The 12,324-nt window shown below is 32.2% G+C and overlaps 1 protein-coding gene across 1 annotated transcript in view; it reads left to right on the top strand.

The window, feature by feature from the left end:
• LOC129223850 (26S proteasome non-ATPase regulatory subunit 11-like) overlaps positions 1 to 5,548 on the top strand; it is a 28,810-nt gene extending 23,262 nt beyond the window's left edge. The window contains exons 9-12 of the mRNA XM_054858212.1: positions 210 to 335; positions 3,624 to 3,659; positions 3,755 to 3,806; positions 5,331 to 5,548. Of these exons, the coding sequence (XP_054714187.1) occupies positions 210 to 335; positions 3,624 to 3,659; positions 3,755 to 3,806; positions 5,331 to 5,473 (357 nt within the window). The 3' untranslated portion in view covers positions 5,474 to 5,548. The remainder of the gene's footprint in view (positions 1 to 209; positions 336 to 3,623; positions 3,660 to 3,754; positions 3,807 to 5,330) is intronic.
• The last annotated feature ends 6,776 nt before the right edge of the window (positions 5,549 to 12,324 follow it).

Below are 12,324 nucleotides of genomic sequence, written 5' to 3'. Positions count from 1 at the left end.
TAAACAGATCTATACGATTCCCTTTGGGTTACCAAACACGGGTTAGTTTCGCCTGGGATGCCATGCTTAAAAAATTATCGCCTCATTGGCGAGAAAAATATTTCAATTTGGTGCAAAAAATCGGTTGTCGCCAAATGGGGGGGTATATCACATCTGTACCGGTAAAACTACGGTATGTTTTAATGTTTAGATCTGAATTTCTATTTTAGGCTCTTGAAAAATATAAATCGCAGCTGGTTGAAGATCCCATTATTCATGCTCATTTAGATGACCTTTATGATACAATGTTGGAAAAGAATTTATGCAGAATTATTGAACCTTATTCTAAAGTGCAGGTATTAAAATATATATATACATTTAACTATGCCATATTGTAATTTCAATAGTACTATATGCAATGTTTTCAATGATGATGAAGTGATGTTTGATGTTTAATGAGCGATAAGCCATTTTAAAACTATTCAAATTAATTTGAGATGTATGTAACACATGTCAACAAAAAAGAAAATATTAATAATCATTGCTTTCATATATCATTCTTAAAAAACGTGTGTGTGTGTGGTTTTTTTTCCCATAATTTTTCTGTACTAAGTAAAAGAAGTATTGTAATTCCCCAAAAATTGCCACTCAAATTTAGTTTTTGCCTCTAAATAAATTTTGACTAGTGCTTTGACGCATGAACACTTGCATATATACGTACTTACCTTAGAAAACGGTGCTGCTGCTTACCACATCACAAATCAAAATACGACTGATTAAAGGTCACAAAACAGTATTTTATGAAACAGTTAGTTTAAAATACATATTTACAGGAAGTTTAAAGATTAAAGGGGGAACACATTTACCATCAGTGTGGGGTGACTCAAAGTATCATCGAATTCTGCCATACACCATTCAATGTGGTTTGTGGCATCTAATATGTTTTCACAGTTCGTCTGTAGTAGAGAGCACTCAGGGTGGAAAACTAAAAAATCACCTTTGTGTCAGTAAAAATGTCAATTTTGTATCCGAACGATCACTTTTGTATCAGCAAAAATGCCAATTTTGTATCAGAAAGATCAGTTTTGTATAAGGTAAACTCGCTGTTTTGTAACTAATCTTTAATTTTGTACATGATCACTGCACAATTTGAAGCAAATACAAAACATTTTCAGCTAAATATACATAAACAACTTTTTAAAACCCAATTTGGTAGCTGTATTGTCGCTTAAGTGTGCGAAAAAATACTTTTTTTGTGTGCACGATTAATTGTAATATATATTTATCTACTAATCTAATGCATCAAAAAGCATTATTTTTGATGAAAACCTAGATATTATTGGATTAACTAGACCTGAGCTACTGACAGTGATACAGATCTTATACATATTGCTGGATATAATCAGTTTAGGCAAGACAGATTGGGTAAGAGAGGTGGAGGGTTTTGGGGTAACAATGTGTGTTGAGTTTTTGGTGCAATTAGCGCAGATTTTCCACCCGTGGAGCACTCGAGCAATGTTGACATTTGCAATTCTTTATTTTTAGACACCTATAAATGTACAAGTAGTCAAACCGAAATATCCAATTTCGCCTTCATCGAGATAATTGTAACAAGTTTTCTCTTGGTGTCTGCATTTGCTAATGTATCTTGCATAATTCAAATGTAGGGTCTGTAAAGGATCTATTTGCATCTTCTTTTTTTTTTGGGGGGGGGGGATCAGTTTGATATTCCAAAGGAGCATATTACTTAAATTCATTGTTAATTTCTGTGCAATCTGAAGTAATGTCAAAAACTCTTGCCTGCCAACTTAGGAATATATTTGGTGCAAAAAATGAAATGCAGAATCCAGTGCCAATTTGGGAATATTTAGAAACATTCTCTTAAAGTTGATGCTGAAATTGTTGATATTTGTAATACAGTCAAATCTTGTTTTAACTAACTCCAAAAAACCAGCAAAATCATGAAATTTGGTTACATTGATACTATGAATGTGGATGTTGTTCCTATATAATTAATTCAGTTGAGAATTATCAAGGTTTTTGCTAAAACGAAATTTTTGCTGTAATGCATTTCTCTGAAATGGGATTTGATTATATATGTTTGTAAAGCATCTTAATCTCTCAAAAGTACATCTAGTATCTAAGTACAAGTCTCATATTGTATTTTTACTCCATTGTCTCATGGTATTGAATTTTTGTTGCAATTGCAGATTTCAATACAGACCAAAATATCAAATTTCTTGACATTTGAACAATCATTACCTAAATTTCATGGGTGTATGAAAGTGTCTAAGAATTCTAAAACCAAAAATTCAGAATTAAAAGTGCTCTTTTAAAAAGTGTTAACTCCAACATAACTACATGCACCTTTTGAGTTATTAAAAGACATTATCTAAAAAAAAAGTAATGAGATATCCACATCAGATTTTTTTTTTCTTTTTTTTTTAAATTTTATTAAAACCTATCACTCAATCGAGTAGTTTTACCTAAGAAATAAAGGTCGCTGTCTTTTTTTCTTTTCCTCCAAAATCGAGATTTAAGCACCATTTACTCAACTTTTTATACTCTATTCAGAGATATAAAGTTATGAGACTTTGACAAGATGAATTTTCATTTTACAAAACCATAAATGACAATCCACGCAAAAATAAAACTTTAAACTCGTGTCCTAGCTAATTTTGTTTTGGGGACTTGGTGCTTTTTACCTCCCAAGTACAGAATTGAATAGTGTTTGTGTTCAAAAATATTTTGTACATAAAGTAAACAATAAACTTTTTTTTCCTTAATTTTTTTTTTCATTTAACCTTATTACAGTTTTGTAACAAATTAGAAGAGTGAAAGAAAGATTGTAAAATTAGCATTAATTAAAAATGCCTTCTTTATTGCAGTTTTCAAAAGAGAACTCAATTATACCTCTCGTTTCGTGTTGTATTTTTTTGGGAATTTTTCATTGTGTATTCTACAAATGAATATGTAATATGCAGAGTGCTTAATTACATGTTGTAGATGTCCCCCCCCCTCTCCCCACCTTTTTCCCCTCTTGTGCACAGCTATGCACAAGAGTTCCTATGAGTCATTGAAAGCCGGAAAAGTCATGGTGAAAAATTAACACTTTTTGAACCTGGGAAAGTTATGGGAAATAATTGTTTTTATTAAAAGTTATGAAAATTTATTCAAAGTCACGGACAAAAGTGAAACAACACAAAGAGATAACCTTGGATAATTTAACAGCATTATCTGTAAAATCTATTCAATCTAGAAAATTGAACTATTCCAAAAAGAAATTTTAATTTTGACATCTGATTGCATCCGCTTCTGTTTAGGTTGCCCTCTTTATTTTGCAATATGACTCTACTACTTGAGTGTCACTATTTTTGAGTTTACCATTATTTTCAACAATTCTTGTATTTTATATTTTGAGTAGCTGACTTTCTCATGTTCTTCACTTTGCTGCTACCACTCAAAAAGTTTAGTCCAATTTCATCCGAGTTTGTTTAAACCACTCATAAAACTAATATTTCATAAAATATGAACCCTGAATGCATCTTGTATATTTAATACTTATTCTTTGCTTAACTGAAATGTTATTTGATATTGCCACTATGCTGTAATGTGACTTAGAAATGTTTCTTCTCATTTTACAGCTGCTCCATGTTGCGACTGTCATTGGCTTGCCTTTAGTAAGCTAAGTTTTGCTGACTTTTACGTTTCATTTTTCTTATTTTTTCCCTATGCCTTTTCATCTTTCTTAATCTAAAATTATTTTCCTTTACAGCCTACTGTTGAGAAGAAGATGTCACAAATGATTCTGGACAAAAAATTAAATGGTGAGAATTCTTTACTTATCCTTTCTGCTGTAAAATGTTGTTAATATACTAATTTAACACTTTGAGGTTTCAGCCCAAGCATTACTTGGGCAACCTTTCTTAGTGAGGCCCTCGGGTTTCTTGTCTTTCATTACATGCCTGCCAGATCTATTCGGCCATGCTAAGTGCAGAAGTCGCATCTGCAGCCGATTTGAAAATGAGAAGTTACACCTCCATGTTGTTGATTCATATAGAGTCATTCCATTTCAAATCAGGCAGGCAGGTATGAAAAGTGTCATATGACCATCACCGATTTTTTTTGAAAAAAATACAGTAGTTACAACTAAGGAACACATGAAATATCCCAAAAGGATTTTGCAAGAAAAAAATTTTTTCTTCAGTTACAGCCTATTAAAATTCTGCACTTCAAAAATCGCTAATTTTTGAAAATTTTCAAAATTTCAAATTTTATTTCCGAGGATTATAATAAAATACGTTATGAAACTATCATATAAGGGCTTTAGACTGCCATCTCCGTTTAGTAAAAAAAACTTTTTTTTCATGGAGAAAAAAAAATCATAAAATCGGTAAAAATGCAGTTTTTTCGTGACAAAAATGATTTTTTTTCTTTATCAAAAAACCTAACTAAACTTTCAAAAACGATGTCTGGTGGATATATGGGTCCTTATTTATTTTTAGAAAAAAGAATTATTCAAATAGGTTAAATACTTTTGAAATAATGTCCATTTGAAATGGAGTGTTTTGCCGGTTTTTTCCAAAATGGCGGATTTTGTGCAGAATTTTAATAGGCTATAACTGAAGAAAAAAATTTTTTCTTGCAAAATCCTTTTGGGATATTTCATATGTCCCTTAGTTGTAACTACTGTAATTTTTTCAAAAAAATCGGTGATGGTCATGTGACAGACCCTGCCTGATCTGAAATGGAATGGCTCTATATAACTTTTTCAGAATTTTCTAAAAAATATTTCCCATTAACAAATGACCATAAAACATTGTATTTAGGTAAAAAATTTGTCGAAGAGCCACCTTGTGACAGTAACTCAATTTTAGTAAAAAGTGCAGATACGACTATGCAGTATTTTTCGCTGGAGCTTCTCATTTTTTAAACTTCCTTGTTCATCATGGTTGGACTAAAGTGCAATGCTAAAACTGTTTCATTCACTGAGAAGTACTTATATTTTCCTTTTCCATATTTCTTTCTGAAGGATCAGATTCTACATACTTTTGCCTGAATTTCAGTAAACTTTTGGCTATTTTAAAAATTTTTACTTTGCTCGGCTCATGATCTAGATGAATAAGCAGAGCTGTTTTCAAGGCCCCTTTCAACCACATCTAATGTTATGCATGGGAGGACTCTTCAGTGTAGTGCTATGTCTGACTAATGTTATGTAATACATTTTGTTCAGAGTAACAATTGCATATAATTCTATTTCCCAAATATAATAAGATGTTTATGTGAAAAATCTTCTGTAATGTTTTCTGTATGCTCTATCTGAACAATTTACTCTTCCTCTGTTCATTTAGGCATTCTTGATCAAGGACAAGGAATTTTGATAATATTTGAAGATACAGACAGTGATAAAACGTTTGAAGCTGCTCTGGAAACAATTCATTGCCTTGAAAAAGTTGTAGACTCTATTTATAAAAAAGCAAAAAAATTAAGTTGAATCATTTTTATTTTAACAACGTTTTAATGAAAATGTATTTATTTGTGTTACTGTAAATAATAAAGTCCTGATTACTAACAGAAAAATGTCTTATTTATTTTTATTTCTTTTTAATTTATTTTATTTATTCAAACTATGCGGTCGCTACTAAATGTTGCTCATTACCGTATTAACAATCCTAAAATTAAGTCAAAAAAGACAACTCTGGGGGGGGGGGGGTTCTCTTCTACCTTAAGTGCTTGAACAAACCAATTTAATCCTTTGATGCTTAAAGAGGCATCAAGATTCGGAAAAGTTTAATATATTTTTTGATCTTGGAAGTTTAACATGATTTTAGATTAGATTTTGAGGGTGTATCTTGTCTCCCTCGAAAAATTTTTGAGCTTGAATTGAAGGTCTAAAAACATTTTTTTTTTCTCTTGTAACTTTATGGGAACAGAGAGTTTTTTTGGGGCTTCCCCTGGAAATATTCAACATTGAGGGACTCAAAACACAATTTTGACTTTCTCTGTTAATGTTAGGGTAAGGGGTTAACAAGGGTAGGATTCATTATTTTCATTATTTTATGCCTCATTTTTTGCAGAAATAGAAAAATTCCACTTAAATTGTACAGATGGTGTCTTTGTACAGTTGTATGTGATAAAGATCACTTATCTGACAAGAAACTGCACCTGGTGCTGGTATGATGTCGGAAAGAATAATGTGGGGAAAAGCAGGTTCATATTTAAGGGGTGGGTTTTTAGGGTTCAAACCCCCTCCGAAATTTTTCAAAACTATTCCAAAAAAATGTGTTTTACTAATTTTTTTTCTGAAAAAAAATTAATTCTATTTTTTAATTTATTTTTTATTATCGTTATTTGTTTTTCCTATTTTGTTCAAAAAATGAAATATTGCAGGAGAATTTTACACTGCTTTATCTACTGTACTTATTTTTAATGTAGTTGTTGAGAACATCATTTCCTTCAAACCTTGGCATACCTGTAACTAACAAAAGAAATCATAATTCTTTTAAATTGTTAGAACGACATCAAATATATAACGGGGTGAAATGTCGTTGAACATCAGTTTTTCCTTCATTTCATTGACAAAGTCATCTTTTACACTTGCCCATGCTAATTCCTTTAAAGCAGTACCATCTCATTTAAATATGCTCTTTGTGACATACATGAATAGAGTATAGAAATGAAATCAAATTTTATTAACCATTTATAGATTTTACGAGAATTGTTTTGTAAAACCCTTCAGAAACAAAAGTTTGGTTACGGTCAGAAAAGACGATTTAAGTATTCCTGTAGTTTTCAATTATTCTAAATGGGAAAGTTTGGTTTGAAATGACGTGAGACTTATGCTCACTTTTCTTCGTTTGTGAAGTCTTTTTCTTGGAATAATTGAAAATACAGGAATACTTAAATTGTCCTTTCTGACTCAGAAAAGTTATTTTGTCCTTTTGAGTGCATTATGAAAAGTGCTTAGTATTTTTTAAAAAAAATCTGTTATTTAAAATTATTATTGCTTTTTATATTCAACCGCCACTCTGTAATGATCATTACTGACTCTTCAGAGGTAAAGTGCTCCAAAATTTTTCCATGCAAAAACACCTTGTGGAGAGATTGTTAGCGACAAACAAGTGGGAAAAACATGATCAGCAATTTAAGAGTTTTTTTTTTTTTTTTTTTAAAGCTGGACAGAGTGAATGGGAGCCTGTCTTCAATTTTCCTGAAACTTTTAAGATATCGCTTGTTTGGAAAAAGAGCGCCACTATACGAAATTTTTCATTTTCTTTTTTTTTCCGCTTAAAGGCCTTCAAAGGACGTTATCTTCTTGGTAAAATAATAATGACGGATTTTTTTGTTCTAATATTAACTGCTGGAGAGCACAGCAAACTTACTTTTTCTGAATGCAAATTGCCTGAAGAGTTTAACTTCAAACGCTTCTCTTGTAAAATTTCATTTCTTCATATTGTGGCACTCTTCCAGCAATATGAAAAGAAAAGTTAAGCTTTTTTCCCTCAAGTTTGACTTGTTGGCTCTTGAGTAGGGGTCAAAATTTAAGATTGTAAATGACAGGTGTTTGAAAATTTTGGGCTGACAAAACATTATATATATATATATATATATATATTTAAAAAACTTGATTTATTTATTTTTTTTTAGTTATTTCGATGGTTTTTGTATGCATGTTTAAAGATATTTTAGGGGAAGGGGGGGGGGGGGATCGAGCTACCTCAAAATTTTTGAGAATTTCACACTGTCTTCAGAAAATTTTACTTGAGTCCACTATCACCCCTGTTGTGAATATATGATGTTAAATATGTGATCGTTTGTTTCAAAAGGAATAAGTAATCCATGCCGATTTTTTTTTCTTTTTTTTAATCAAGATATACTACTTGAAACTAGATACATGCTAGCATAAACAATTTGGTCACTTAAGAATGACTTTGAGAGTAAAGGTCAGTTGAAAATATTATTTTCCTTGCTCGTGTCAGAATATCTGCTAAAGCTGGGAGTGACCCCCCCCCCCCCAAAAAAAAAAAAAACATAGGATTAACTACTGACTATTGTAAAGTACTCAAAAATGCATAAAATAGCATGGGTTACTTTGGCTTTAGCAGTTAAATTCTTCAACTTTTTGGTATTGGTGCTAAAATTTTAAATTTCTCAACCACGAAATCTGGCAAAGTTCAGCATGGAACCAAAACACGATTTTGAAAACGAAAATATCTAACCATATTGTGCATATTTTCTCCTTGATATATGGAGTAAAAATCGAGAATTTGTAAATTTGCTAAGAAATTTGCAATTGTAGCACCATACCAAGGCCAAAAAGTTTTGAGAATTTTGTCGTATTTTGAGCCAAGTTAGAGGATGCTATCTCAAAACACTAGTTTTTAGCAGTACGTTATACCCCTAAGCCAGGACTTATTCAGAGTTACATGCAATAAACCATACAACCGGGTTAGCACATCCAGAGACTGCAGTTTCGTTCTTATTCAACTTGTCAGTTTGGATTAGTGAATAACCAAGCTGAAGGCAGATGTCATCTCATTGAAGCTGGGAGTACGTACAAACTTGTAGATAAAATAAATTTGTCTCACCAGCGAGAGTCCGCAGCATGGTGCGGTTCAACTCGTGAATTGAAGGCAAAGCTTTGGTATTTAGCAGTAAGTTATTGCACCTAACTTACTTGACTAAGGCAGCATTTCATGCAATAAACCAGACATCCCGGTTATCACATCCAGAGACTGCATTTCGTTCTTATTGAATAACCAAGCTTTGCTTTCAGCTTCAACCTACGAGTTGAAACGCACCATGCTGCAGACACTCGCTGGTGAAATGAATAATAATATATCAACCAGTTTGTTGGCACTCTCAGCTTCAATGAGATGGCATCTGTCTCTAGCTAGGTTATTCACTAATCCAGGCTGATGAGTTATAATAAGAACGAAACTAACCGGGCTGTTTAGTTTATTGCATGTCACCCTAGTTTTGATCAAAATGCTCAACTGTGCAGCTGTTCATATTTCCCAGTCAAAAGAGTTCAAAAAAGTGAAAAAATAATGGAAACTAGAGAGCGGAATTCTCGCATTTTTTCCTAAAATCTCACTGAATAAAAATACTTTCACGGGCTTTTCCCGCTAATCACCATTAGCGGACATACGTGCTAAAAAGATCGCAAAATATTTGCATCTCAGCTTTTACATTTTTCTTTTAAGAAAATAAGATTCTCAAACACTTTTTAGAACCTTTTCCTGCTCTTACACTAAACAAAACATATTTTTTAACCCATTTTACAACGAAGCTGCACCAAAATAGTTTCGTCGAAAGATTGCCATTTAAATATCTTTTTCAAACTCTTTTTATTTTTTTATTTATTTATTTTTTTTGGATTCAATAACACATTTTTTGTTACAATCGAGAGTACTGTCAGCCCCGTTAAATCGGGTAACGGATAAACGAATATATACCCCTCGGAACAAATAAAAACTTCCCGGAACCGAAGATTTCCCCCATAGACGCAATGCTAAAGATCCCCGCTTAATCGAATAATATTTATCAGCGTTAGCAAATATTTTTGTTGAGAAAAAAATTTAATGGAATAAATTAGGAAGAAATGAAGTAAGAATAATTATTGTGACGGTAAAACGTAAAGTAATATTTATTGCTGACAACGGGCGAGAAAAACAACATTCATATTCCATCAAAACGTTTCCACTAGTCTATCAAATTTATTCCGTCTTTGTCATTACAAAAAAAAAAGTGCAGTCGATAATTAAATAACACAAATAAATATACACATTTTAGACGGCGACTAATTGATAAATATTAAATGTAAGATACGGTAGACGAGGAGGGGGAAAAGGAGTCAGAAAAGTGTTCCTAAAAAACCTTGACAAGCAATCCCCTTATTATGTAATTTTTCAAAAAATAACGTACTGAAAAAAGTGCCGAAACAATGGTTTCATAGCTCAAGTTGAAAGTTACTTTTTATAATTTTCAAACGTACTTGTAAATACTAATTATTGAACTATTTTGTTGTTTATTTAGCTTACTTCAAAAACTTTTTAGCAATAACATTAATTATTTCCTTTATATAGCTATTGATTTATTATTTTTACGTTTTAAGGCAAATGTTGTCAATTTAGAGAGGTATTCAAAATTTCCCCCGTTTAATCAAATCCCGCTTATTTAATAATATATCTTGGAACCGATGATATGCAATTAAGCGGGGCCGACAGTACTTCATTAGCGCATCATTTAGTAAATGATAGATATATAAAAATAATGTTGGCCTATGTAACAGGAATTAGGACATTCTAATGTTAATTTTGCTCTGAAAAAATAAGTTTATCTTTACAACAATATATATATAAAGAACAGATTTTTATTCTAGAAACAAATGAAACGTTCTCTTTCAATGTTATGGTACTTGATATGCAAATAATTTGTTCAAATAAATATTTATCTCAAGCAATTAGAAAAAAGTACTCCCATTTAATTTATTTATTATTTTCATTACAGGAAACCACGATTTTACGTCCCCCGAATCTACGTTTTTTCCGCATTTCACGCAAGGACACATTTAAACACGCTTGGAGGGGGGGGGTGCCACATCATTTTTATCTAGCACAATTAAAATATAGAGATTCATCCAAGGATAAACCTATTCTTTTCCATTGAAAGAGGTATTCTAAAAATGGGTTTTAGAACTTCAATTTCGCAGCCATTCCAGAGGAATGTTTCGATACCCTCTCCCAATAACATGATCAAAGGTTGCCGAAAAATTTCGCTTTTTTGGAACTTTAAATTTGAAAAATTAGAAAATCCCTGTATCCATTCCTTCCCCTAACAGATTCGAATACAATTTTTTCCCTTAATGTCGTCAAAGATGGCCTACACTTGCGTTTTAGAATTTCAAATCGCTCCTCCCTTGTATCTGTCCTTGATTTCACGTCTTTTTCAATAGGTCAAAGTTTTTCCATATACTAACAGGGGCGGACTGGCCCGCGGGCCGATGCGTCCGCCCACCTGTGTCCCTCGAAGGCTCTCTGAGCGCCATCCTTTTTTTTTTTTCTTTCTTTCTTTTTTGTGCTTTCAAACCTGCGTGACATCGTTTCATTTTACTTTCATTTTTTGATGGCCTTAAATATGCGCATCTTCTTTTCTTACACCCTCACAACTGTGCGCCCCCCCCCCTCCTTTTTTTTTCACACTAGAATTTTTTTTTCATATTATTTTAGTTGCGCCCTTAAACCTGTTTTTTTTTTTTTTTTTTTTTTTTGTTGTTGTTGTACCTCCAAACCTGAGCTCCTTCGATTTTTCTTTCGCGCCTTGGTTCAATCGAAGCTTTTTTTCTGTGTTTCGTGTTTTCAATTATTTATGTATTTTTTCGCGCCATGAAAACTGTGTGCCTTTTTTTTTTTTTTTTCCTTCAAGCCTATTCGCCTTCGTGGGGTTTTTTTTTTTTTTTTTCACTTTTTGGGAGTCAAGTTTGGCGCCCTCTAGAAAGACCCAGTCCGCCCCTGCATACTGATACTGTTAATTTAACCTGGATGGAAAATTTGTTATATATATAAATTTCCCGCATATTACGTTTTCCCTGGGAACCAAAAAAGGGAAAAATAGTATCTGAAATAAGCAATACGTTTCTTTTTGTGCGTTTTTTAGCCATACCACGCTTGTTTTGAAAGTAAATCTATGAAACTATGAAATGTGCTACTGCTCCATCCGGTTATATTACGGAGCATTTTCATCCTAAACGTCAACAAAGCAACAAAATGTGTTGAAATGATTCAAAATGGTATGTTCTTTTCGTAAAATATAAATATTATACCTTTTTCAATGTTATCTTTACTACCTTTAGTTTTTTAATATTTGATTTGTGCTTTACGTATTTCCCGGATTTTACGTTTTCCCAACCCAGTCCCTTAAGAAACGTAAAATCGAGGTTTCACTATTATTTTTTCCTAAACCCTTGTCTTTGCTTTCCTTCAAAGATTAAATTTGTAAAAAATCGATTTTTATTTTGACAATCATATTTAAATCAAATGACTATTAAAAAATTTTACACAGCATGGAAAAGCTTCATAGTTTTGTTAGAAGTTCAGCGCTGACCGATCTGGAGTCATATGCGAGTAAAAAAATAAAATGATTAGTGTCCAGCAAACTTTTCTCTTTGCTTTCATTTGAAGATTGAATTATGGTCGTTTGTACAATGCGGTCATCGTAGAAAAAGTAGAAAAAATATTTTGTCAAGGATATTCTATTTTTGAACTGCAGTTAGAGCGGCGAATAAGTTGACGCAAAATTTCGGGTACACTTGTATCACAGCCGCTCGTAAATTGGAAATACAAT

The sequence above is a fragment of the Uloborus diversus genome, chromosome 6 (genome assembly GCF_026930045.1).
Source record: "Uloborus diversus isolate 005 chromosome 6, Udiv.v.3.1, whole genome shotgun sequence".
NCBI lineage: Eukaryota > Metazoa > Arthropoda > Arachnida > Araneae > Uloboridae > Uloborus > Uloborus diversus.
Note: the sequence above shows the minus strand (reverse complement) of the source record. Positions and strands in the feature narration are given on the sequence as shown.